Here is a 26,608-nt window from a genome sequence, read left to right as displayed (position 1 = left end):
ATCTTACACATTGATGGGTGCACAAGGCTTCGCTCCTTGGGGCATACGCCTCGGAATTGCTCTGCGGTCTGAGTGGTGGCGAGGAGTCCCTGAGTGCTCCCACACCATGCGTCACACAGCGGCAGGCAGGTTTTGCTGGCTCCATGATCTGCCAGTGCTGGGTGCCAGCTCCTGACCGCAGCCGTCCTCACATTTGTGACGTGGCATCTTGACTGGTGTGTCCCTAGCAGCCAGTGATGCTTCTCACATGCTCATTGGCCATTTCTGCATCATTTTTAGAGAAATACCTGCACACCCTTTGCTGACTTTTACATGGGCTTCCTTTTGTATGGGTGAGCTGTAAGAATTCTCCATTCACTGCAGACACAAGTTCTTTATCTGCTGCAAACGGATGAACCCTGTGGATTTGATTCAGTGTTTTGGGGTCAGTTTTTCATGTGAGACATCTGGATAATTTACAAATGGCAATTTCTAATTAAATTCTTGATGCTTGAATTTGTGCTGACAAAGCTGTGCTTTTCCAGTGTGAGTCTTTTTTTAAAGCCTAAAGCATGTTACCAGGGACATGCAGTGAGCCCAGCCATTAGAGGAAAGGGCCCTGGAGGCGCCATGTACGGATTCACTCTAGATTGGAGCAGTGTGGGGTGGAGCTGCTCTCAGGACAGGTGAGGGCTGCACGTTCTCCTCTTTGGTGTCCAGGCCTCGATGTGAGGATGTCTGGATTTGCTTTTTAATATAAACTGTGAGGAGCCCTTGAGAGTTCCCTGGTGTTACTTTGAGTTATATTTCTCCCCCACGGCAGTCTGGAAGTTCATTTAGAGAGCAGACCCTCCGGGAGAGCAGGCAGCAGGGTCGGGAGTGCTGGCCAGCACCTGCCGCCCCAGCGAGCCTTTGCAGGGTTTGGTGTGTCACACACAGGCTGATCACTTGCTCATCTGTTAGGAGCTGGTCCCCAGGGTGTGTCGTGGGTGTGGGCAGTGGGTAGCTGTAAGACATTCCTTACAGTCGCTGGACCTTGGAGACCCCACCCCCGGGCTTAGGGGAGGCGTGACTGACACCTGCTCTCCTCTGCCTGGCTTCCAGGGCTACGAGGACTGGCTCCGTCACAAGGCCGACAATGCTATGAACCAGTGTCCCGTGCACTTCATCCAGCACGGCAAGCTCGTCCGCAAGCAGAGCCGGAAGCTGAGAGTAAGTGACAGCCGACACGTGCCCCTGTCTAGACCATGCCTGCCTGGTCCAGATCATGTGTACCTGGTCTAAATCATATGCCTGTTTCTAATCACATGTGCCTTGTTTTCAGAGTGACCGCTGAAATATGTGCATGGCCTAGACCACCTGTGCCTGGTCTAGATCACATGTGTGTGCCTGGTTCACATCACGTGGGCCTGGTTCGCATCACGTGGGCCTAGTCTAAATCACATGTGCCTGCTGTAAATCAATAGGATAGCAGTCTACAAGAGCGTTTTGAATAACTTCTCAGTGGACTGGCAGAGACAGACATCCTGCCGTGTTTAGAGGTGTTTTGAATTATTTAAGCAGATCCCTTTAGAGCCTTATGTTCTGAAACACCTGTTCCTAGCCTTGTGGCTGGCCCCCAGCATTGGCCTATCCTGACCGTGAGCTTAGACTCCAGCCCTAGCGTCCCCACCCTCCATGAACCCCTGGCCCTGCCCTGGCCTGCTGCCCCCTCCCATCCTCTCCTGAGGCTCTGCCATCTGTCCTGCCTTGGGGCAGCACAAGGCACAGGGAGTGTGACAGGCCCTGGGTCGGTGTGTACCTCAGGACATGACCACAGCCCCTCTCCCCACCTTGGGGCGGATGCAGGCTCCAGAAGGCTTGCTGCCAGGCATTTAGGAAGCCCATGAGAACACGGCGCCTGCCTCGGGGCGTGCATGCTCCTCTGCAGGTGCTCCTGACTCTGAAGGACCACTCTGATCTGTGACCGTGTCTGTGATACCTGGCTGCAGGAGAAGGATCCAGGCCATCGCAGAGGCTGAGCGCTGGCCAACCGCCCCTCTCTCTGCCCTGCAGGTTGGGGACATCGTCATGGTCAAGGAGGATGAGACCTTTCCCTGTGACTTGATCTTCCTCTCCAGCAATCGTGGAGATGGGACCTGCCACGTCACCACTGCCAGCTTGGATGGGGAGTCAAGCCATAAAGTAACGTCCCCATGTCAGGATGCACTCTGGGCCTGGTGTCCAGACTCAGCTATGGCTACGGATGCTGACCTGCCATGGCAGTTGGTGTCCTTGGGGCATGGGGCCACCAGGGCCCCTTCCTTCTGGGGCACCGGGGCCGGCCCCCCATGTCTGTGCCCCGAGCTATCTCAGGTGACAAGTAACTCGCATGCTGGCCTGGGCGGTCCAGCCGGTGGGCTGAGTTCAGGGCTCCAGGAGGTCTGTCCATGTTAAGGTTCCACTCCGCTGGTCAGAGTTGGTGTCCTTCCTCGCCAAGAGCTGAGTGGAGGCTCCGCAGCTTGAGGTCTTGCCCGAGTGCTACGTGAGTGAGCCTCGCTAACACGGGAAGAATCCTCTGAAACCCTAACTAGCCTGTGGGCTCAGCATGGCTGCTGTGCTGGGGCTGTGCTACAGGAACTTCACCGTCAGAGAAAATAGGGCACCCTTCCCAGAAGTTTCCAAAGAGCCGTGAACAGGAGCTTGCCCCTGGCTTGTGAGTGCTGGCTCCAGCCTGGTGCCGGACCACTCCTGGGTGAGAGCAGTTAGAAACTTTGCGTGGAAGCCTTGTCTTTACGGGATCACGGATGCACACGCCAGCCTTCCGTGGTCATCTGCCGTGTCATAGTGTGAAGCCCGTGGACTCTTTTCAGTTTTGTGTTCATGTTTTCTCTGTAGTGCATCCTAGGAGGATTAGCCTTCTCCATAGTGACAGTCCATGGGGCAGTGGCTTCTCTGGACAGTGCTGGGCTCGGGTGTGAGCCTGGGAGGACCAGGTCAGAAACCCTGGGACCCGTGAGCCCTCCCACCCCCTGGCAGAGGCCTGCTATCTGGACCTGCCCCTGGGCCCAGGCATCTGGCTCTACTGGGGGAAAGCACAGTGGCCTGTCCCTCCCCAGGACTGAAGGTCAGAGTCGCTGCTGGCGGACTCTGCCTTGGCACTCTGCATGTTAATTGTTCCCTGAAGTCACGCCCCTGCATTTGGTTTGGCTCCGGGGCAGGAGTTATGGGAACCCTGTCTTTGAGGGCAGAGCGTGGGGTGGGAGGCCCAGCTGATGTCCGGGGAGCTGTGCTACGTGGGCCTTGCAGGGGCTTTTCCCGTGTGTGAGCCGGGAACAGACCTCCTCTCAGGGTCTGTGGGGACATGACTAGGGAAGCAAGTGCCCCGGGAGGTGGGGACAGCTCACTGTGTGTCTGCCCAGTGCCTGATCCTTAGAAAGGCGAGGAAGAGGAGACACTGGGCAGTGCCTCCCCTCCGGACTCCTGGACATAGTCCTTCCTTCATTCCAGGGGAGAGCTGCAGCCCCTGGCCCTCCTGTCCCTGCCACAGGTGCTAGGGCAGCAGGTGCCAGCTCCTGGCTCTGACGGCAGCAGGGGCATCACCAGGCTCCCCTTAGGAACACAGCCCTGGGGCTGCTCTGTGGGAAGCCAGGGGCCAGCCTGTAGCAGTGGCCTGGCAGCTTCCTGTGGCTCCGATGTGTGCGTGGGCTTGAGTGGCCCTCTGGTCCAGGCAACCCACGGTCACTCAGAAGCCGTGCTGGCCCAGTGATGACAGGCGAGGGCAGCGGTGGCAGAGTGGGGAGGTAAACCAAGTGCAGCCAGAGGCCGGCCCTGGGAAGCACAGGCCACTGGCCTGGTTAGTGGCTACTACTGGGACAGATGAGTCCAACAGTCCAATTTTGGAGAATCTCAGCCGGCTTCTTTGCTGTGCTAGTGTTTAGGTGAGAGTTGGAGAGTTGGCGTTTCCTGGCCTCGAGCCGGGGGCAGACGGTGCTGCCGGGTCTTTCCAGGCTGTGAGCAGACACAGGCTTCCCCTCCCACGTCTCCCGGTGTCACGCTGGCCCTGCGTTGGGCTTGTGTGTGTGCACTGAAAACACCAGCGGGGGCTGCTCCCGGGTGGGCGGCCAGCGTGGCGCCAGGCTGGGTGGTGAGCTAGTGCCCCTGTCACTTTGCAGACACACTACGCGGTCCAGGACACCAAGGGCTTCCACACGGAGGAGGACGTCGATCGCCTGCATGCCACCATCGAGTGTGAGCAGCCGCAGCCCGACCTGTATAAGTAAGGCCCTGGAGGCGCACGGCAGGCGGGCCTCGGGGAGCACTGACTGGCAGGCGGGGCTGGACTGTCCACAGGCACGCGAGGCCACTTCTGTTACTTTTTATGCAAACGCTGGAAGAGGCCCGTGGGTTAAGTGTTGAGGAAAAGCGAAGTCTGTTTATTTTGAGGAGGTAACTTGTAAGTGGAGTTAAGGAAGGCCACCCGATCCTGGCGGGGAGAACAGACTGAGAGGCCAGGGCCAGGGCGGGCCAGCGGCCAGTGGCCAGTGCACCCCAGGAGGGCCGAGGGCAGCACCGTGACTGGCTTCTCTGTTCCAGGTTCGTGGGCCGCATCAATGTGTACAGCGATCTGAACGACCCTGTGGTGAGGTGAGTGGCCGTGGCCATGGCCCCCCTGCTGCCCTGGGAGCGCTCCTTCCTCACGGGGGAGGGCTCCTTCCTCACGGGGGAGGGCTCCTTCCTCACTGGGGAGGGCTGGCCACCCGCAGCCTTCATGGTGGGGTCCCCTAAGGAATGCCCGGTTCTGCTCCTGGCTGCTTCCCAGGTGTGCGTCTGTGCAGGTTAACTGAGGTGGCCCCGGAACGCTCTGAGCAGGTCTGCCCTGAGGGTGGCCGCCTGGAGGGTCACTGCCTGGGCTGGACCAGGTCGGGAAGGGAGCCTGAGGGACATGCCCAGAGGAAGGGTGGCCAGCACCTCTCACAGCAAGCACACTGGTAGGCCTCAGCCCTGAGGTTGCAGGCTGCTGGTTTGGAGGATATTTACCAGTGTGTACACCTGCTTGAGGTCACCCCAGGGTGACCTTTGGGCTCAGGGCCAGACACCAGGAGCATCTGGGGGCTGGGTGCATGCACCGGCTCTGTCGCCGTGGTCCTGGCCGCTGTGGTCACATGTGGCACACCCACATGGGGCAGCAGCACCATGAGCCACCCAGGCCCTGGCTGCCGCCGTCAGTTGTCCCTGCTGAGCACTGTCTGTGGTCTTGGGGGCTGTGTCTGATTTGCGGACTGGCAGTTGTCTGCAGTGGCACGTTCTAGGAACACGACTTGAGTGTGTTTGAGAGCTGCCCCTTTCTGGGAAGTCCCTTGGCCCGAGAAGGGGTCTGTCTTCCAATTCAGGCGGTCTCCAGATTGTCAGGGACAGACTCGGGGGGGATCAGACAAAGCAGTTACTGAGGTACCAGCCCCTGGGATCCCCTGGAAGGCCTGGGTCAGACAGCCGTGGGGCTTAGCAGGTCTCATTGTCGCCCATCCGTGGGCTGACCAGTGCTGTCCAGGTCTGTGGGGCGTGGCTTCGGCTTTCCTGGGTACATATTGAACCAAGGTAAGTCCCTGGTTGCCCTGAAAGAGAGCCTCCTTCTCAGTGGTGAGGGTTGGTTGGTACATGAATGAGGAGGTAGATGGGGCCTCGTCACCTGTGGGTGGATCTGAGGTGGCTTCCCAGACCTCCTGCTGTCGCTGTGATGCCAGGTGCCTCAGAGGGTGACGGCTGCCGGGTTATACTGACACCAATTCTAGTTTGGCCTTTTAATATTTGTACTGTTCAGTACACCTTTTAATACCTGGGGTTTTAAAGATATTTGTAGCTGTCGAAAACATGGAGGCTGTTAGCCATCTGTCCAATCCTCAGTCACACAGAGGGATAGTTCTTCTTCGTTCTCTTCAAACAAGAAGCAAAGCACTTTCTCAAGTAAATTATTTTTAGACTTCCCAGAGACCCACTCTAAACGGGCCGTTTGTTTTCATAAGTGCTTGTGACATCGATTATCCAAGTGTGCTGCTAACAGAAGCTGACAGCTCTGCACAGCCCCAGGAGCCATGTCTTTAGTGGCTGTCTGGCCGGGGCAGCAGGATGCCAGCTGCGCGCCTGGGGTGCTCCTCCGCGCGGTGCCCCTTGGCCCGAGGCCTCCCAGTCATCCAGCCGGTGAAGCAGAGCTGTGTAGGCCAAGTCACTGAACGTAGTCACGTATGTGACATTGGCGGTTCTCCCCCTCCATAGCGTAGGGACATCAGCCCACCAGCAGACAGCCCCAGCAGGTCCTAGCAGCTCTTCCTGCCCTCCAAGGGATCGGTAGGGTGTTGTCAGTAGCAAAATGTGCACACGCGCCTTCTGCCTATCGCGGCCACTGCTCAGGAGACGAGCGTGGCGTCATCCAGGAGCCACTGGAGGGCAAAGCCCCAGGAACAGCGTCTGCTGCCACGGGGCCCGTGCCTGCAGCAGTGCTCGGGCTTCAGGGAGTGACCCTGACCTCCATTGCTGCTTGTTTCCCCCAGAAACTCCCCTCAGGTCCCTTCCTCCAGGCCCCTTCTGCAGCCTGACTCCCAGGGATCACAAAGGCCACAGCCTCCCAGCTGTCACCTTCAAACCTGGTGGCACTGAAGAGACTCCCAAGTCTCACGAGGTTGTGATGGAAACAGCTCAAGTTTGAACAAAACGCACACCCTTGGCCTTTCCAGAACATTCTGGGGTCCCTAGAGCAGCCATCCTCAGACGTTGGCTCGTGGGGAACGGGTGCTGGACTGCCCCAGGGCCTCAGATGCAGTAGATCTGGATTTTCTGACGTGTCTCCGGAGCTCTGTGGGAGCTTTCAGACTCTGGGCCCGGGTCAGGGCCTGGGGTCCCACTTCCAAGGGCAGTGGAGGGCCCGGCAGCCATACTTCCTTGGGGACCTGGCTGGCTTCGGTGACCTGCCATGACACTGGAGCCTCCACTGTCCTCTGCCTCTGGCCTCTGTTGCTTCACGTTCTGTGCCTGTCCTTGTCTTCACAGGCCACTGGGATCAGAAAACCTGCTTCTCCGAGGAGCCACGCTCAAGAACACTGAGAAGATCTTTGGTAAATGTTTTAATTAGTAGTTGCTGGTCCCGCTTCTGAAAACAAGGCTGCCGTACACAGGGCTGGGGTGCTGTGTCCTTTACGGTGGCAGCTGTGCCTCACTGAGGACATTGTGCTGACGGGTGACAGCGACCCACAACGCCACATGCAAAAAATAGGCCTGCTCACGAGGCACATGTGGTTTGTGACTCAGAAACAACGTCGTATCTGGGGAGGACCCCAAGGGTCCTGCGGGAAGCCCTTGCACACACGGGACTTTGCCAACCGCCCGGTTCTGGCAGGCTGTCCCGTTTCAGTCACACGAGACGACTGTTTAAATACACAAGTGTGCGCTGCTGCAGAGACCCTGCAGACGTCACTCTTCACCTGATGTTATGGTGCACTCTCAAACTGCAGTTGTCCTCTGTGCAGGAAAGTCTTCGAAAACTCCCACGGTGACTCAGGGGCAGCCCCTTGTCTGGCACAATGAGAAGTGCCACTGTCTGGCCTGAGAGTCCATCCCACCAGGCCATGTGGCCCGTGCGCAGGCCAATGCCTCTGCGCGTGGCCATCGCGTTACCCTTCTGCTTTCAGGTGTGGCCATCTACACAGGCATGGAGACCAAGATGGCCTTGAACTATCAGTCGAAATCCCAGAAGAGATCTGCCGTGGAAAAGTAAGGGTCGGGGCAAGGGTGACGGCTGTGCCGTGGGCCATGCCGTGGTCAGCCACTGGAGGCCAGACTGTCCCCTTGGCCTCGCTCCTCCGAGGTGCTGGAGGCAGTGTGGAGTAGCCGCACGGCTGACCACTCGGGGGGACTTGCTGATCTTTCTGTGAGGTAGAGGGCTCCCCTGCTTGGCCTAGCCTCAGCGCCCGAGGCCCAGCAGGTGCACCTGCTCCTGGAGGCTCCCTAAGTCCTGGCTCCCAGTGGGCCGTGGTGCCCCGCAGCTCCTTCCGCCAGGGGAGAGACCTCCAGACGGAGGTCTGGACATGGTTTTACTAAGGAGCCCTTAGCAGAGGCAGCTGTCCCCCTTAGACAGTGAGGCCCTCCAGCTGGGTCAAGGTAGTAGTGGATTCGCCAGAAGGTGTGGCCTGGAGTTCTGTTTTCTCTGCCCCTGGTAAAAGTGTGTCCCTCCTGGAGTGGACACCTGTGTGGCTTCTGAAGGCACTGGGTCTCTGTCTTCCATGGCTGCACGGAGCAGAGGGAGACGGACTCGTCAAGGGCAGGAGGCCTTTGTCCCCAGATGTCTGCATGTCTCAGGGGCTTTCAGAAGTGCATGGTGGGAACTGGGAAGGAGCCCTTCTTAGACTTGCCGAGCCCTTCGCCAAAGCTAGGCCTCTATGGGCCTGCAGTGCTCAGTGCCCCTCAGTCAGTGCCCCACAGTGCTCAGTGTCCCAATGGTGCTCAGTGCCCCCACTATGCTCAGTGCCCCCATGGTGCTCAGTGTCCCCACTATGCTCGGTGCATCCACAGTACTCAGTGCCCCACAGTGCTCAGTGCCCTGCAGTGCTCAGAGCCCCCACAGTGCTTAGTGCCTACGCGGTGCCCAGTGCCCCCACAGTGCTCAGTGCCCCGACTATGCTCAGTGCCTCCACAGTGCTCAGCGCCCCGCAGTGCTCAGTGCCCCCACAGTGCTCAGTGCCTACGCAGTGCTCGGAGCCTCACAGTGCTCAGTGCCCACACAGTGCTCAGCGCCCCGCAGTGCTCAGCGCCCACACAGTGCTCAGTGCCCACACAGTGCTCAGTGCCCCGCAGTGCTCAGTGCCCCGCAGTGCTCAGTGCCCCGCAGTACTCAGTGCCTACGCAGTGCTCAGAGCCTCACAGTGCTCAGTGCCCACACAGTGCTCAGCGCCCCGCAGTGCTCAGCGCCCACACAGTGCTCAGTGCCCACACAGTGCTCAGCGCCCACACAGTGCTCAGTGCCCATGCAGTGCTCAGTGCCCACGCAGTGCTCAGTGCCCCACAGTGCTCAGTGCCTATAGAGTGCTCAATGCCCTGCAGTGCTCAGTGTCCCCCACAGTGCTTAGTTCCCTGCAGTGCTCAGTGCCTCCACAGTGCTCAGTGCCCCAATAGTGCTCAGGTGGCGTCCTCAGAAGTGGGGTTGGGTGCAGCATCCCTCCTGCTGACCGTCTTCCTGTCCTAGACTCTTGGCCTTGTGGTCTCTGGATTCCAAGCTAGTGATGATACAGTGTACACAGCTGGGCACTAGCCGGGTACCTCCTTGGAAACACGGCCCGCACGTCCCGCTTGTCCCACCTTGTGTGAGAGAGGCCGGTGGAGCCCCCCGTCGGCAGGGAGCCCGCATGACTCTGGCGTGGCGTTGCAGGTCAATGAATGTGTTCCTCATCGTCTACCTCTGCATTCTGGTGAGCAAGGCGCTGGTCAACACTGTGCTCAAGTACGTGTGGCAGAGCGAGCCCTTCCGGGATGAGCCCTGGTACAACCAGAAGACCGAGTCGGAGAGGCAGCGGAACCTGGTATGGAGGACGCCCTCCTCAGGGCAGGGGTGGCCGTCAGGCTTGCTGCCAGCACATGGTGGGGGGTCCTTGCCATAGTGGGGCATCGACCCTGAGCCGTCCTCAGGTGTCAGGAGCACACACCCAGGGCGCTGGTCCCCCTGGGAGATGTTCAGGACCATGCCTGAGAGGCCTTCCTGGGCTGCAGACCTGCCCAGTGCCCTGTGCTCGCAGGTGCTCAGGAAATGCTTGCCAGCGATTTGGGGATAGATGGCACCTGCTGAGACAAGCACAGGGAGAGAGGGGCTCAGACTCCAGAGCAAGGTCGTGTGTAGACCTTGCCCCGTGTGCTCGCCCAGGCCTGTGGGCAGAGAGGGCAGAGCAGGGCCGTGTGCAAACCTTGTGCCGTGTCTTTGCTGTGTGCAACAGCCTGCCCTCCCCAAAACTAACCTGGCTGCACGCATGGAATAAAGCCGCACAGGTCGGTCCTTTTACCAGGCTCACGTCTCTGGCATCTCCTAGGTTTTCTCTTGGTGAGTTCTGCTGTTTGTCACGGATGTTCCAATCTGGTATCTCCGTCCGGTCAGCCTGTGTGGCGCCGTGTCCCTGGTGGCACGCTTGTGTTGACAGGCAAAGTCTGCCCCTGGCCTGGGTGAGGATGTGACCAGGCGTGGCCTGCTGCCCAGCAGCCCTCACTGTGGACTTGGGCAGGCAGTCTGGCTCGCCTGCACCCTGCATGAGGCTTGGCCCTGGGGGACGTGGGTACTGAGGAGCTGTGTGCTCAGTTCCTCAGGGCCTTCACGGACTTCCTGGCCTTCATGGTGCTCTTCAACTACATCATCCCCGTGTCCATGTACGTCACCGTGGAGATGCAGAAGTTCCTTGGATCCTACTTCATCAGCTGGGATGAGGACATGTTCGACGAGGAGACAGGAGAGGGGCCTCTGGTCAACACGTCCGACTTGAACGAGGAGCTGGGTCAGGTCAGTGTCGCCCGATTCTTCCTGAAGGGTTAGTGCTGTTCCCGTGTCCAGATGTGCAGGTGCAAGATGCCTGTGCTGTGGTCCCGCTGGTGGTAGGTGAGCTGTCTCTATTGGGATTCATGCACGTCGGCTCTCCTCTGACCTGTGAGAGACGCGCGAGCTGGCATGGACTCTGCGTGGCCTTTGGTAGGGCTTTCATGTTCATAGCGTGTGCAAGGTCAGTTGTGTCAGCGGCCCTGGTTAGCCCATCCGTGACCTTGCTCATTCTGGGCCTTCATGGTGTGAGCTGAAGAACCAGGTGCCTCTCTAGAGATGGCAGGTGGACGTGGGCATCCTCATGGCCCCATGCCTCACCCCTAGCATCGGGTCTGTACTCTGTGCCGTGGGGACGGCCCTGCCAGCTTGTGGTGCAGATCACACAAAAAAGTGGACGCGAGGTGTCCTCTGTGGGGTCTGGGAATGGCCACAGATGGGGTCACTGTCGCTGCCCCCTTACCCCCACCCGAGGTGCCAAAGTCCCCACAGTGTGAGGGCACAGCTGTGTACGCCAGGCCTGCAGATCCGCAGCACTGCCCTGCATGGGAGAACCACAGGAAGGGGGTTCCTTCGTCCTCACTGGCCTCACAGTGGCCTTCCCACAGCCCCAGTCTAGCCTTTTCTGCTCTGTCACCATTTGGAGGTGGCCCAAGGTAATTCACCGCCTTGTGTAATTCAGTAGCCTTAAAGCAACACTTTAGACTGGCAACTGCGTCCTGACCCCTCCCACCCCCAGGACCCCAGCAGAGGCTATTGATGGGTGGTTAGCCTCTGCCTGGGACCCTAGACCTGCCTCCTGTGAGGGGGCACTGCCCTCAGAGGTGGGACTGTGCTCTGATGTCTAACTGGACATTCCTATGGCTCCTCCTGTGAGGGGCGGGCCGCTCTCTGATTGGACATTCCTGTGGCTCCTCCCATGAGGGGCGGGTCGCTTTCTGATTGGACATTCCTATGGCTCCTCCCATGAGGGAGCAGGTCGCTGACTTATTGGACGCTCCAATGGCTCCTCCCGTGACAGGCAGGTTGCTGTCTCACTGGACGTTCCTCTGGCTGCTCCCGGGACGGGCCGGTCACTGTTGCTTCAGTGCTGCCCAGGTCTTAGCTCAGGGGTGAGGTCTTCGCCTCTGGAGTCCCGAATCCTATTTCATGTGTTCCTGAGAAATTCCGTGGCAGGGGTTTTTCTGTGGGAAGAGGAATGTCGAGCCGGGCCCAGGGCTGCAGGTCTCTCCTCCCTCCTGGAGTCTGTTGGGATGGGATCGCGGTCCTGTCTGGTTCTGAGCAAAACCAGCTGCAGCAGGAGGCACAGAGTGTGGGCCCCGAGGTCAGAACCGAGGGGCAGGTTGAGAGTGAGGGTCTTCCCCGACGGCCAGGTTACAGTGCCACTTTCACAGCAGACTGAGATGGGTGTTTAGCAATGAGACAGAACCGGCTCCCACCCTCCCAGTGCCCGTGTGTGTTTCCTTAGAGGTCAGCGCTGCCGCCTGCATTTCACCAGTGCAAGACTGAGGCTCCAAAGCCTGACCCAGCACCTTGGTGCTGCCCCTGAACACAGGCCCCTCGGGTCATGCTGCAGGCTGTGGAGTCAGACGCCACCTGCAGTGCAAGCTCCCTTCCGCAGGAGGCCAGGTAGAGGGTGGACCCATGGTGTGGGGACGGCAGGTCTTATCATTTTCTTGCCCCTTTCACCCTTGCCAAGGCAGCCTTGGGGTTTAGCAGTACTTTAATCTGAATTCCATGAAATCACACGTGGGAAAGCATGTCAGAGATCTGCCCACCTTAGGGAGGTTGGGTAAGTCAGGGGTGCTGTCCATGGAGCCCTCTACTAGGAGCTCCTTCAGAGGTCTGACCCTCCTGAGGTTGCTGACCTCCCAACAACTGCCTGTGAGGGGTCGCAGGCCAGCAGCCTCTGTGGGGTCTTGGGGATAGCCAGTGCTCTCTGGCCCCAGCTGTGTGTCCCTGGGGAGGCTCCGCTGGGCTTTGGCTGGTGTCCCAGTGGCAGGGCTGATTCAGCAGGTCAGGACGTAGTGCTGGTTAAGGACAAGCTCACGACGGAAAGGCACTTTCTGCTGTCGGTTTGTCAGAGCATCTTCCTGAAAGACCTGGGTGGAAAAGGTCCTCCACTCAGCCGTGGAGCCCACGGCTGAGTCCTTTCCACCTCTCTGAGCTTCCTTCCTGCCGCAAGCCCAGCTCACCCTCCCCCCGGGAGCTGTGCGCACGGCATCTGCCCATCTGCTCACCGTGAACACGCTCCTCTGCTTTACCTGAATCAGGTGTAACTAGCAGCGTCTTTGTGGCCTGTCGGGCTGTCCTTCTGCAGTCTGCCCTCTCACTCGTTTGGCTGCTGTCTCTGACCCTGCGTGGCCTTGTGAGTCTTGACCCCAAGGCTTTAGAGAGGAAGGTTTCCTTTGTGCCCTTTGTTGTTTGAAGGAGACATGGGCCATCCTCACCCTGGTCTTTCAGATGCACTGGCTCCACGAGGCAATGTCCTGCAAGGTCACCGTTCCCCATCCATTGTCACCGTGCTCCCCACCACATCACATCTGTCCCAATGGCCAGGGGGTGCAACGGACACGCCCACGGCTCTACATCTGTCTGGGGCAAGCTATGTGATGTTTGTATCTTGCCGGACTGTCACCTGGGCCAGGGTGACATGGCCACAGGTCTGGGTGGCGTCTGAGGGTGTGTGCCTCACCCGCAGGTGGAGTACATCTTCACGGACAAGACGGGCACACTCACAGAGAACAACATGGCATTCAAGGAGTGCTGCATCGAAGGTCAGGTCTACGTGCCCCACGTCATCTGCAACGGGCAGGTCCTGCCTGACTCCTCTGGCATCGACATGATTGACTCTTCCCCGGGCGTCAGTGGGAGGGTAGGTTCTGGCCCACTGTAGGGAGGAACGTGTCACCATGCTAGGCACATGTGTGCGAAGTGGTCTCCCCCTCTAGAAAGTGTGCCTCTCTCTGGGGCATCTGGGAGAGGCAGGACCCCATGGGACTTCAGTGAGGTTCTGGTCAGATGCTGCTGTGCTGCCGGTGTCCCCTAGGGGACGACAAGTAGTGATTCCATGCTAGGACCTTGGAATCCCTAAACAGGCAGGGCAGGCAGTATGCAGAGAGCAGTGAGCACACGGAGTGCACAGACAGGCACACTCCTGAAGATGCACACGTGTACACGCTCACACCCGCCCTCCGAGTGGCAGCATGGGAGTGGGGGTGTGTCCTGCCGGGCGCCTCCTGTTCTGGGCAGCTGTGAGCCATGGACTTCCCCTGGCCATGTTTTCACAGGAGCGGGAGGAGCTTTTTTTCCGGGCCCTCTGTCTCTGCCACACTGTGCAGGTGAAAGATGACGACCAGGTGGACGGCCCCAGGAAGTCACCGGACTCAGGGAAGTCCTGCGTGTACATATCATCCTCGCCTGACGAGGTGGCGCTGGTGGAAGGCATCCAGAGGTGGGTCTGGGCTGCCGTGGGGTGGGGCTCAGCTGATCGGCAAGATCCACTGTGGGCAGTCCCCGGTCCCTCGCCCCCTGTCCTGGTCACCACCCGTCCCCATGAGTCCTGAGCTCCTGGGCTGAGCAGCAGCTGCCTATGGCCTCAGGCCCCTCTGGGCCCCGTACCTCGGGGGCCTCATGGAGAAGCTGCATGTGAGTCCTCATGGCGTCATTCACGTGGCTCCCCCATCTGCAGTATGTCAGAGGGACAGTCCTGGTCAGGCTCCTGAGGGCGGAGCCACCCCCATCCCCTCCAGCGCTGGTCTCCTCCTGGACTCAGGAACCGAGACCTAGCGGCAGTTTCCCCTAAACCACAGGGCTTGGTGGGTGACATGGATGCTGGGGCCCTGCCTGCTGGCTGCCTGTGCATCTCGTATCCCACCAGAGGGACTGGAGTGGCAATGCTGGAAACGTTCCCTTCGCGCCACACTTTTTCAAACTGGGCCAGTCGTTGTGGATTCTCCTGGCTTGGGAGTCAGGTGACTCTCAGGTCCCCTCTGTACTGCCTATGACATGGGTTAACCCCAAGACTGAAGGAGCAACAAGGAGAAGGGTCAGCGCTTTTTGTCGAGCAGCGTCCTGCTGCCTCTAAGTCATCTTTCTCCTGTGCGATGCCGTCACTGTGGGCTTCCGAAGCCCCCAAGCCCACTCCCACTGGTGGGACCACTCAGAGCTGATCTAGCTCTTCTGGGAGAACAGGCGCTCAGGACTGAGCCGCACTCCAGGCAGACAGTCGAGGTCAGAGCACCCCTGCTGGGAGTCCTGTCCTTCAGCAAGGCTCCCATGGGGTAGGCAGACCCACTGCCCTACTCCTGGCCCCTGCCCACCATGATGGCTGGCACTGTGTGTCCATCTATCAGCCCCAAGGCCAGGCCTTCTTCCTCCCTCTCCGGCAGGTGCCTGGAATGGTGCTGCGCTCTCAGCCGTGGGAGAGGGTATTGCTGGGATCACACGGCGTGAGCAGCACCCTGGCCTGGTGTCCTGTCAATCAAATGTGAGGGCTGTCTGGGGCCGACTGCCTGCTGTGGTACTGCTGTGCAGAGCACCCCGTGTGACAAGGGCAGACGCCTGCTCTTGCAGATCTGCCTCAAGTCCAGGGCTGAGCACCGGCCTCTGGGGGTGGGCTTTCTCCTGCACCCAGAGGGTGAAGCACAGAGGGCGAGTGGGAGAGGGCCAGGTGCACGTCACAGGCTTGACACAGGCCAGTCACTGTGAGCTTGGAGCCTGCTGGCCTCGTCCCCCCTCCTCACTACAGCATGGGAGGGGTCTCCCACCCAGGAACCTTGGGGACAGCTTCCGAGGTCCTCTGGGTCCCAACAATGAGCAAGCCTGTGAGCGTCCAGTAGACGTGTGCAGAGACAGGGTGGGGAGCCTCGGCACCCACAGGAGCCTGGGGCACCCGGGGGCGCGGGGGGTGGGGGGCTGTGCGTCCTGGGAGCTCTGGCTGAGGTGGCGACCGACTCCTTCTCCCAGCTGCCTTTGAACTGCAGTTCACAGCCTGCTCCCCACAGCGTCTCTCCTTCCCCAGGAAAGCCGTGCTCGGTGGGGAGGGGCCGCGCCCCGCTCACCGTCTGCCTCTCGCCCGCAGGCTCGGCTTCACATACCTGCGGCTGAAGGACAACTACATGGAGATTCTCAACAGGAACGATGACATCGAGAGGTGAGGTGCTGCCCGGCCATGAGGAGGGGCCTGCGGGGTTTGTCATTCAGAAAAATGTCCTCCCGTGGGTGCCCTGCGTCCCGGAAGAATCCAAGAACCTCCGGAGCCCTGTGAGACAGGACAGTGGGAGGAAAGAGGGCCTGCTCGGCACAGGGCGGCTCTCCAGCGGCTTCCGGAGGGGTGGACGAGGGTTTGTCAGGGAAGGCTTCTTCTCTGTGTCAGTCCCTCCCCAGCACTGTGACAGAACACCCGAGGAAGTAGCGCAAGGGGAAAGAGCGCCTGTGCCCCTGCTCCGAGAGGTTTCAGTCCACGGTCGCCTGGCCCTGTTGTTTCTGGGATGTGTAAGGCAGTACATCATGGCGGCACCACACGGTGGCGCAGAGCTGCCGCCTCATGGTGGCCAGGAAGCAGGGAGCGAGAGGAGGGGGCAGGGACAAGACATCCCCTTCAAGGGTGCACCCCCCAATGACCTCCTCTTCCAGCTAGACCCTGAAGGTTTGCATCACCCCTGATAGACCACCAGCTGGGGGCCAGCTACAGAAATCCTCAGGGCTTCTAGAACCTTCCAACCTCCCCCGGCCTCCCTGCTGAGGCAGCAGCCCCTGGTCTTGGAGCACAGAGTCCTCCCAAGTACGCAGCTATGCTGTAGAAAGGCCAGCTGATGCCCAGGGGCAGTCTCGGCATCAAAGAGCTCACTCCTGAGGCAGAAGTCACATCTTGAGTTCTGACTCAGAGGCCGGTGGTGTTCCTTCTTAGGAATGGCATGAATGGACACAGGCTAAGACAGGTTGGAAAGAACATGGGATTTGGTGGTGATGGCCTCCAACAGTTGAGTTTTAAATAAAAAATAAGTTCATGGACAACTGGGAATGGGGAGCCTCTCGGCCTGGGTGGGCTCCCCCCTACAGACCCAGACCTCTGGGCCCAGGGCTCCCTGTGGGCAGGGGAAAGCCAGAACCCTCAGCGCTCGCCCAGCTGCGGGTGCCCAAGTGTGTCTCAGCTCTTGAACGGCCATTGTTGAGGGAGGAAGGTTCCCACCTGCTTGCTAACTGGTCTTGGCTTCCACCTGGGCAGGCAGTGAGGTCACTGCAGAGACCAGGACCCACCCTGCAGTACGCTGAGGACCCAGGGCATCTGCACAGCCACAGGGTGCAGCCTCTCCCCAGCCTCCTGCTGGCCCGAGCCCAAGGGGTGGCAGACAGTTTTCAGTAGCCCAGGTGCCCACGGGCGGTCAGTCCTCTCTGAGGCAGGGGCCTCAGAGCTGGACTCGGTCAGCGTCCCCCCAAGCAGCAGGACAGTGCGGAGCAGAGCTGGCGTCTGGTGGCGTCCACAGCTCAGGTGGCACCTGTGAGGCTTGGGGGGCGCGGAGAGTAGAGGATGCTGCCGTCCTGGGGTGCAGTTGGGCGGCCCTCCGTGCTCGGCAGCTCATGTCCAGACCCAAAAAAGAGTGAGAGTTCCTTTTTTTCAGGTTTGAGTTGCTGGAGATTCTGAGTTTTGACTCTGTGAGAAGGAGAATGAGTGTCATCGTCAGAGCTGCCACAGGTAGAGGCTTCTCTTGGTTTCTCAGATGGTGCGGGGCGGTGTTGTTTTTTCCAGTAGCTGGACTCTGGCAGCTCTGAGGACCGGAGCCAGGCCATTGCCCTGCTGGGTGTGGGTGAATTCCCACCCTGCCCAGGAAAGCCGGCTTCCCTGAGCGGAGGCCCAAGTGCAGCCACACCCATGCAATCCTCCGAGCGTCTCCTGGTGTCGCAGACCAGGGAGAACATGCCCCTTGGCGCTCACTCGCTCATGGGTGCCCGTGCGTGTTTCAGCTCTCGAACACCCGCCGTTGAGGAAGGAGGGCGTTCCGGTGGTGACACACACGTCACTGAGCTGTGGGCTCTGCTGGGCAGAGGGTCTCACGGGCCCCAGGCTCAGGCTCTGCCTCGGGGTCCCGGATGGAGGACGAGGTGGGGTCAGACCCTCTGACTGCGTGACCTTGGTGACCTCTGCGCGCGCTCAGCATTTGTGGTGTTTGGCTCATTGTCCCTGCTCAGCCCAGGGCTGTTCGTGGCACCTCAGCTCCTCCTGCTTCCGGAAGGTTCCTGAGCCTTGGCTGGCCCCTCCACCATCTGGCAGAGCCCATGAGGCCCTCCTCACTGTCCCCAAGGAGGCTCCCTTGGAGTCCCACTGTTAGCAGCCTGCAGCCTGGCACCTGGGCCCTGCCAGCTCCAGCCCCTGCCCCGAGTGCAGCACACCCTGTGCCCCCACTGCAGGGAACTGGAGAGAGTCATCCACACCCCTGTCCAGGCCCTGCACCACCATCCTAGCCGTCGTCAGCAGCCCAGCCTCAGTGTCCACCCGCCGTCCCCACAGGCCCAGGCACTGCCCAGCGTGGGCTTGCCCTCCTGCGCGCACATCCAGAACGGCTCAGTACTGCCTGGCTAGAGACACCGGCCTCCTCGGTCGCACTCCTCCCTGTGTGGTCCCATGGTGACACGCTGGACGTGGCCCTGCACTGGAGCCTCTGCCTCTGGCCCAGTCCTGAAAGAGGCAGCGTGTGCCCCACTCAGCAGGGCGCTCCCTGCCCCTGGGGAGATGGGGCCAGTCCACTCACCAGCGCAGCTCAGAGCAGCACCTCGAGAGCTGGGGACCTGTGCTGTTTCCTAAACTAGGCAACACCAGGCTGGTCCCTCTTTGGGCACATGCCAGGTCAGTCACCAAACAGTGCTGCTGCCCTGGATCTGCCCAGTCCAGCCTCGGGGAATTCCTTGTTGGCCAGGTTCCTCAGCTCGTGCTGAGAGACCCCCTGTCTGTGTGAAGCAAGCAGGGGATCTCCTGGGCAGAGCTGTCCTGAGGTCCTGGCTGAGAGCAGCCATCCTTATTTTCCCTTGGAGACTGCCAAGGACAGCAGAGGGTACGGAGAGCACATTTAGCAGCGTCCCCTCCGGAGACCACTGAGGACAGTGGGGGTGGCTTAGAGCACATTTAGCAGTGTCCCGAGTTGCTGTCCAAGAACGGAGCTCCCTGTGTTGGGTGGGCAGCCTCGGGAGGATACTGTGGCTGCTGGGGACCTGGCTGTGTATCTCAACCCACTGAGTCCCACAGCACCTACCCCGAGATGGATCACGACATGAGGGAGAAGAGCAGGCGCCACCTACAGGATTTGCACCAAAGTCATGGGACACGCGGCAGCCTCTGTGGACATTGCCGTGAGACACAGAGAAGCGGGCTTTACCACCTGGCAGTGGGTCGCAGGACCGTCTCTGGGAGCCGATGCGGAGACGCTGACACCTGCTGAGGGTGGGAGGCCACCCCACCTGCCCCCACGGAACACCATCCCGCGACCTCCAGCCACTGTGAACCACCAGAAGGAGGACAGCGCGTGGGCATTCCCAGCTGGGTCTCGCCAGGGGAGCCTCCCCAGCTGTGCCCCATGACACTGCTCCTGCCCTGGGGCCACCACGTCTAGTAGAGGTGCTTTGCCGACGGAGGAGCCACCTTTAAGCCTCTCATAGCCGCTTTGAGCCACCAACGTCACTGTGCCGTCCGGGCTGCACAGGGGCTCTTGTGGATGCGGCAGTGACCCAGCTTGAGGCCTGAGGTGTCGGCTTGGGACAGCCCTGGGCTCAGGAGGCTGCACCCTTCCTGGGGCCTCTGCAGAACATACTCTGGGCCGCGATGCCGTCCCGAAGAGCCTCAGGGACCGGCAGGAGGAGCGCCATGTCCGCAGAGGCTGTCCTGGTCCCACTCCCCCGAGGGGGCACCACCGTGTGGGTCTCGCCACCTGTGGGTGGGTGGAGTCCTTCTCCCCCGGTGGAAGTGGTGCCCACAACGTCAGGGAGACCCCTCAAATACCTGTGCCCCGTGCTGTGCACCCTGCAGACCCGATGAGGCCGAATTGAGGAGGGACACCGGAGGTTTGGGCACTCGGCCACGCTGGGCGCTCCTGTTCCAGAGACTCGTGAGCATGACCTGGGGCTCTTCTGATGGTGTCCACACCACAGCCCCTGCAGTGAGGCAAAGGGAGGCACTGTGTCACACGACCCCAGAGCTGCCTGTCGACGTGCCCTGTCCCCTGAGAGCCACCGCCAGGCTTACCGCAGTGTCGCCTAGCATGGGTGGGACACAGTGCCCAGCCATGTCCACCAGGAGCTTTGGCCACCATCCTCCCCACCAACTCTTGTTGGCCCTGGAGTGGATGGTGGCAGGGCAGCCACACAGTCGACAGGACCAGAAGACCTGATCCCATAGGCTCAGTCCTGCAGGCCACGTGTCCACAGGACTGCAGCAGCAGGTCTGCGCCCACCCGCCCAGGGTACACTTGCTACGCCCTGGGGCTGCTCCTAGGCCAGGCACACCCTCGTCCCAGGGCTGACATGCCCGGCCTTGTATGTGTGGGCACATCGGCACTGCGGGGAGCTGAGCCGGGAGCCCTGAAGCATGAGCAGTCCCACCATCTGGTGACCATGACGGGCTCTGGAACCATCCTGGATGGGTCATGGCCCCAGAAGCCCCACCAGTGTGGTTCTGCAGGCACCAGCTAGAGCCAGTGCCCTGTGTCCCTGGTAGCTGCTCCCGGGGCTCCTTTTCCCACCTGCTTCTGCCCAGTGTCTGCTCAGGCGTGGCCCACCCAGGTGGCCACAACCCACGTCTCCGTGGCAGTGCTTTGTGGCTGTGGCCAGCATCTGGACTGAGCCCTCAGCCAGTGGGTCATATCTGTGACTTAGACATTCTCTCTGTGCCTCTCCGGGGTCTGTCCTGGGAGCAGGAACGAGGAAGGTTGGCGCCCAACACACCCCTGAACCCTGGGTCTGGATCCCAGTTGTCAGCCCAGGAGGGCCTCTGCCCACCCCACCCTGGGAATCGCTGAGCTGGACAGTCCCCGACTGACCTCCAGTGCCCTCCAGACTTGGTCCTGGATACTTGGAAGGACCCTCGGTGTTAGGGGGCTCAAGGATCTGTCCCCACAGAGGACCGGGTTCAGTCTCCTGGAATGTCAGTCTGGCCAAGGAGTGTCTCCCATCCCCCACCCCCGTAGCCCTGCAGCCCTGATGGTGGAGCATGGTGGCCTTGACCTGCTGCCACACCCGGCAGGCTGAGACTCTCCCCAGAGAAGGGCCCCGGCTGTGAGTGGGTGACATCAGGGCTGGCACCTTGTACCAGCAGCTTGGCCACTGCTGCCGTTGCCCCGGCTCACCTGAGGATGAAGGAGCCCTTCTCAGCAGTGTGGGAGGTGTGCGGCCCTGGTGCCCTTTCTCCTGCTCGGTGACGCGGAGGCCGGCCTGTTCCATGACGCTGCAGCGGCCAGTGTCCACAGGCTGCTCTCCCTGCCCTGGCCGGGCAACCCCTGCATTCATCATGCCCCCACTCTGCCCAGGGCCTTGGGTCTTTCTTTCTGCCTTTACCAGAGAAGGTGCAGCCGAGGCCCAAGAGCCACCTTCTGTTCCTGGTCCTGACTTCGCTCTGGGACCTCCGAGAGTGAGAGTAAAAGGAGGTTTGGGAGGAATCCACAGACCTGATTTCCCAACCTCGGCTTGTCAATTGGCCATTAAAGTCTTTAAAGTGGTCTCAGGCCTGGTGTCCTGCTGAGGCATTCCAGCGGTGGAAAGCGGTGCAGGGCCCCCGTGTCAGGATGAAATTCCAACCTTGGTGGTTTTCTCTTCTTTTTTCTTATTTTACAGGAGAAATCTATCTGTTTTGCAAAGGAGCGGATTCTTCCATATTTCCCAGGGTGACGGAAGGCAGAGTGGACCAGATCCGAGCCAGGGTGGAGCGCAATGCAGTGGTGAGACCCGTGAGGACGGGCGGCCCGAGGTGGCCCTCTGCCCAGGGGAGGGCTCCTTTCTTTCCGTTGGTGCCTGGGATCTGGGAATCTGGTGGCAGTTCCTCGAGGTGGCAGGCCACATTCTTATAGCCCATCTCCCCGGGAGGAAGGAGCAGGTGGGACAGCCGTGGCCTGGAAATCTCTACTCCTGGTCCAGAAATCTCTTTCTGCTCCTAGTTTATAAAGCGCCAGACACACACAGACACGTCTCCATACAGCTGCATCCACGTTCTGCCAGGGGGTAGCTAAAGGGTGTCTTCCGGCACCCGCCAGGCTTCATTGCACTTATTAGGGCAAAACCTTAAAACCCTGCTGCTGACTAAAGTCTGTGTGTCTGCGTGTGTGTATGTGTGCGCACGAGTCTGCGTGTGCCTGCATGTGTAGTGCGTGTGTCTGTTTCTGCATGTGCCTGCGATTGTTTGAGTGTGTGTGCATCTGCATGTGTGTGCACGTGTCTGTGTGTGTACTTGTCTGCTTATGTGTGTGCTTGTGTGCACGTGTGTGTGTCTGTGCGCATGTCTCTTCGTGTGTGTGTGCACGCGTGCGCATGTGTGTGTCTGTGTCTGTGTGCATGCGCGCATGTGTCTCTATGTCTGTGTGTCTGTGTATATCTGTGTGTGTGTCTGTGCGTGTGCATGTGTGTCTTCGTGTGTCTCTGTGTGTCTTCGTGTGTCTCTGTGTGTGTGTGTCTGTGTGTCTGTGTGCATGCATGCACCTCTGCCTTCTCCTGCCAGGGTCCGCTCTGGCTTCTACGGCACTAGTTGTTTTGAGGGTTGTCCACGTGGGTGCACATGTGTCTTCATGTGTGTCTGTGTGTCTGCATGTGTGCGCATGTGTCTCTGTGTGTCTGTCTGTCTATGTGCGTGCGTGCACCTCTGCCTTCTACCAAGGTCCCCCCTGGCTTCTACGGCACTAGCTATTTTGAGGGTTGTCCACATGGGTACACGTGTGTCTTCGTGTGTGCATGTGTATCTGCGTGTGTGCGCATGTGTCTTTGTGTGTCTGTGTGTCTGTGTGCGGGTGTGCACCTCTGCCTTCTCCTGCCAGGGTCCCTCTGGATTCTGCGGCACTAGCTGTTTGGAGGGTTGTCCACGTGGGTGTGCATTTGGTGGTCTGCCGTGGTCTCCATGGAGCTGGCAGCATGGGTGGCTGGACCATGCTTCAGACAGTCTCCACTCCGGGGTTGTTGAAGTCAGCTGCAGTGGACTGCGGGGTTTGGGCAGCTGGAGAGGCCAGATGGCGTGGTGGCCCTTCGTCGGCACATGGCTGGCCTGCTGCCTGGGCTCTGGAGCTTCCTCAGCTCTGGGAGCTCAAGGGACTGTCCATGGTCATTCTTCTGGTATTCCTGCTCCCACTGAGCAGTTCCTGGGCGGTCAGCTGCCCCCTGTCTCTCTGCAGCTTTCTGAGGCTTTTCCTTAAAATCCTCCGTCTGTTTCACCCCAGTTTCTGCCCTGTCTGGTCTGCCGCACCGTGTCCCCAGGGCACCCTTCCTGCAGACGGCAACTGCCCAGGTCTAGTGGTGTGCCCGGGCGTGGCCATGGCCTGTGCCTTCCTCAGCCAGTGGTGTGCCTGGTTGGCCTGGAGGCTGCTGTTCCTGCAGACCTCGAGTCTTGTGGAGCCGGTTCCCAGGAGAGTGCTGCTTCCTTCAGTTGGTGCCATCTTGTGATGTGACGGTGGGTCCAGTGTGGCACTCGGGCCAGTGACCGCTGTGAGCTCCTGGGGTCGAGCTGTGCCACCCTTCCTGACAGCTCCTTCCTGGCCTCTGGGCACCTCCTCTGCTGGGTACCTGAGGGCCTTGCAGCCCCCTGGTTGCTAATGTTATTTTTAAATAATGGCAGATTGACAGGAAATGAGAATGATCAAGCAAGTGCAGGGCCCTTGTGTCCTCTGAGTCCCGTCATCCAGCTCTCCTCTGTGGTCTCTGCTTGGCGTCACGTCTTGACGTCGTGGAGCCTGGAGTCGGGAGGCCGCCTGCTCTTCCTCCAGGTTCCGCAGCTTAGCTCCTGCGCTCGGGGCTTCGCTGCCCTTTGGTTGGCTTCGGGGGACGGCGACAGGCCAGCCTTGCTCTCTCGCAGGCGTCGGTCGGTCTCCCAGCCCCTTGATGGCGGCTGGTTCTTTCCCCACCACGGTCCTGGTGCCTTGGCAGAATTGCCAGCCGGGTGTGCTGGCCTCCAGGTCTGGTCATGGCCCTGCGTCCTGGTGTCGGGCTGGCTGACCAGAGCAGGAGAGCTGGTTGGCCTTTGCAAGGTCCTTCAGGGGCCAGTTGAGATGCACACGAATCTCAGCTGGGCTTTTCCACCCTGGGGCTCCTTGTGGGGTCACACTGGCCTGGAGGTGGCCCTGGGCAGCACTGTCACCAGCTGTGCTGGGACGTGGTCTGTGAACACAGGTGTCCCGTTGAGTTGGGTCTTGAGTGATTTCGTGCAGCCCTCCACCTCTGGCTGAGCGCAGAGCCGAGGGTTCTGCTTCCTGATGTCACTGCGGGGGTTGCCTTGGTCTCCCCTTGGGTTGTCTGGGGAGTGGTGTCTCTGCCGGCTGGGGTCTGTCTTTGTGGGGCCACGTCATCTGCGGACAGAGGGTCCTTAGGCACCCTTCCTCATGGGCGTCCCCCTGTTAATGCCTGGTTGCTCTGACGGGAACTTCTTATGCCACGAGGAGAAGTAAGTGGCCAGGCAGGCCCCCTCTGCTCCTGACTTGGGGAAGTGCTGTCTTGGCCTCATGTGACACCTGCTGTGGGTTTTCTCCATGGCTTCTGCCGTGCGGAGTAGGCACCTGCCGATCCTGCTGGGACAGGCACAGGGTTCTGGTCAGCTGCATGTCTGCGTCCCTCGAATGCTGGCCTGCCTCTACTGCTTCTGCCAGGCCTTGTACTGCGGGGAGTGGATTTCCAGTGCTGAGCTCCTCAAGCTCCTGGGGGAGCCCCTGGCCCTGCCTGTCCCATCTGGCTTGCTGGTGAGGACGTTGGTGTCCGTGTTGCCAGGGGATCTGGTCCTGTCGTTTTCTGGTGGTGTTGGCCTGGCCCGTGTTACCCCGTCCGTGTGCCTGTGTGTGCACTATGCGGGTTTCACTGGCCCTGGGCAGGAAGAACAGAGAGGCTTCACTTCTGCTCCCTGAAGCCGTGTGAGGAAGTCCCGTCTGCTTTGAGAAGCAGGGACCTCTGTGTTATGAAGGTGTCTGTGTGCCCTCACGCCAGCTCTGCGCGGTGGGCCACTCGGGATGGTTCTCCCTGAAAGCCGTTCTCTTGTCCTGGGGTTGTCCACTTGTGAACGAAGCCTTCATCCGTGTGCTCCTCGGGCCCTCCACTCCTCCACTCGCAGACCCACCAAGTTCTTGGTGAAGTAGGACATGGCCCAGCAGCCACAGCCAGGGGAGGGGGACAGGCGCACGTGGCTGGGACACCAGGCAGCATGTGTGGGTGTGGAAGCCGGGGTTAGGACAGCTCTGGCTTCTTGCTCGACCCCTTGGAGCAGGAGACCATGTTTGGAGGGTGCACAGGAACAGAGTTCTGGAAGGTTCCTGGAGAACACAGCTTCACACACCCAGGTCCCTTTGCTCTCAGGTCTATGGGAGGCCTCTTGCACCCCTCGCTCTCAAGTGCTCAGGGAGATGAGCGCTGTCAGTCCAGTGAGGTGCCCTTGAGCTAGACCCAGAGGTCAGAGGCATGAGGAGACTGAGTGCCCCAGAGTTGCTGGAAGCTTCCACACATACTGGGAAGTCCGTTCTAGACCACAAAGACCAGGTGTCTCCTGGAAGGCGAAATGCTTATGCAGGAGTCGAGGCTGGTGGGCAGCCTCCAGGGCCTTCGCCTTCCCCTTGACGAGCTCCCAAGTGAGACAAGTCTACTTCAGAAATACCACTTGGTGTTTACCACAGAATTACAAGTTATTATCCTAGAAAGGTTTAACTTAAGCAATGCTTTCATCAGAGAATAGGAGGGAAGTCTCTTTTGGGGTGATAACCCTGGCGATTCCTGCTCACGACCTGCGTGGGGCGGGAGTAGGTGTGGGCCAGCTGGAAATAAAGGCTGGGATAAGAAATAAACACAGGGGCGGGGCGGGGCGGGGGCTAGCAGTGGCGCGCTTGTCTGGCATGTGTGAGGCACTGGGTTCAATTCTCAGCACCACATATAAAAAAATAAACGTCTATCAACAACTAAAAAGATAGTAAGGAAAAGAAATACACACAAAAGATGAGAAATGTGTCTATATTCACTGACGGGTGGACGAGCCCTTTGGGCACTGACCGGTGGATGAGTCCTTGGTCTGATCCTGACGAGGAAGAGGCCCGCAATTGCTTTGTTCAGAGTGGAACCCACCAGAAGGAGCCAGTGAGGAGCTTCTTCAGGAAACAGGATGAGTGGGGAAGACAGTTGTTTGGAGCTTGGCAGTCACGCCCATGTCCTGGCGGCTGCGTTGGAACCAGGGATGTGAGCTAAGGCAGGGCATGGCTGACCTGGACTTTCTCGGACCAGGGAATTTCACCCAGGAGTTCCCAGGAAAGCAGCCTCCCCGCCTTACGGCGGCTCAGACAAACCCGTAGTTCACACACGGCTTCCAGCAGCTGGTGTTCCAGGCTTCCTAGATGGGAATTTGTGATTCGAGATGATTCCCCGGACTCTGCGTGGTCAGGAATAGTGTAGGACTGACCCTCACTGGTTGGCCTGTCCTCCTAACTAGAACGTGGGCGTCAGGAGGGCCCCTGCGTGCTCAGCGCAGCCCCAGCCCTCCTGACGCCGCCGTGTGGTCCGCAGGAGGGGCTCCGCACGCTGTGTGTGGCCTACAAGAGCATGGCCCCCGAGGAGTACGAGGGCGCCTGCAGACTGCTGCAGGCCGCCAAGGTGGCCCTCCAGGACCGGGAGAAGAAGCTCGCAGAGGCCTACGAGCAGATCGAGAGGGACCTCATCCTGCTTGGTGCCACGGCCGTGGAGGACAGGTAAAGGCACACACCTGCCCACCCCAGGCCCGCGACGCAGTGGGCGGCCAGGGTGGGTGAACGTCCTGGGGGGCTGAAGCACACTTCTCAGAAAGCCCATTAGGGATCATCAAGGTCCAGGTTTCCGTGGTCCTCCAGGGTCAGCGAGGGGCCTCGGCTGAGCTTGCTAATGTGTCCCCTCCCCCCTCCCCTCCCT

The 26,608-nt window shown here is 60.0% G+C and overlaps 1 protein-coding gene across 9 annotated transcripts in view; it reads left to right on the top strand.

Annotated features, from left to right (window-relative positions):
* Nucleotides 1–26,608, top strand: part of Atp11a (ATPase phospholipid transporting 11A) — a 106,565-nt gene that overhangs the window by 56,607 nt on the left and 23,350 nt on the right. For all 9 annotated transcript variants that reach the window (XM_048800609.1, XM_048800606.1, XM_048800607.1 and 6 more), the window contains exons 5-18: nt 1,084–1,191; nt 2,035–2,163; nt 4,134–4,237; nt 4,555–4,605; nt 7,003–7,067; nt 7,641–7,722; nt 9,374–9,524; nt 10,289–10,486; nt 13,221–13,394; nt 13,810–13,973; nt 15,603–15,674; nt 17,143–17,216; nt 21,338–21,441; nt 26,231–26,412. In XM_048800609.1, coding sequence (XP_048656566.1) covers nt 1,084–1,191; nt 2,035–2,163; nt 4,134–4,237; nt 4,555–4,605; nt 7,003–7,067; nt 7,641–7,722; nt 9,374–9,524; nt 10,289–10,486; nt 13,221–13,394; nt 13,810–13,973; nt 15,603–15,674; nt 17,143–17,216; nt 21,338–21,441; nt 26,231–26,412 — 1,658 coding nt within the window. The remainder of the gene's footprint in view (nt 1–1,083; nt 1,192–2,034; nt 2,164–4,133; nt 4,238–4,554; nt 4,606–7,002; nt 7,068–7,640; nt 7,723–9,373; nt 9,525–10,288; nt 10,487–13,220; nt 13,395–13,809; nt 13,974–15,602; nt 15,675–17,142; nt 17,217–21,337; nt 21,442–26,230; nt 26,413–26,608) is intronic.

The sequence above is a fragment of the Marmota marmota genome, unplaced genomic scaffold (genome assembly GCF_001458135.2).
Source record: "Marmota marmota marmota unplaced genomic scaffold, marMar, whole genome shotgun sequence".
In the NCBI taxonomy this organism is placed as follows: Eukaryota; Metazoa; Chordata; class Mammalia; order Rodentia; family Sciuridae; genus Marmota; species Marmota marmota.
The sequence above is the reverse complement of the archived record's forward strand: the minus strand, read 5'-3'. Positions and strand labels throughout refer to the sequence as shown.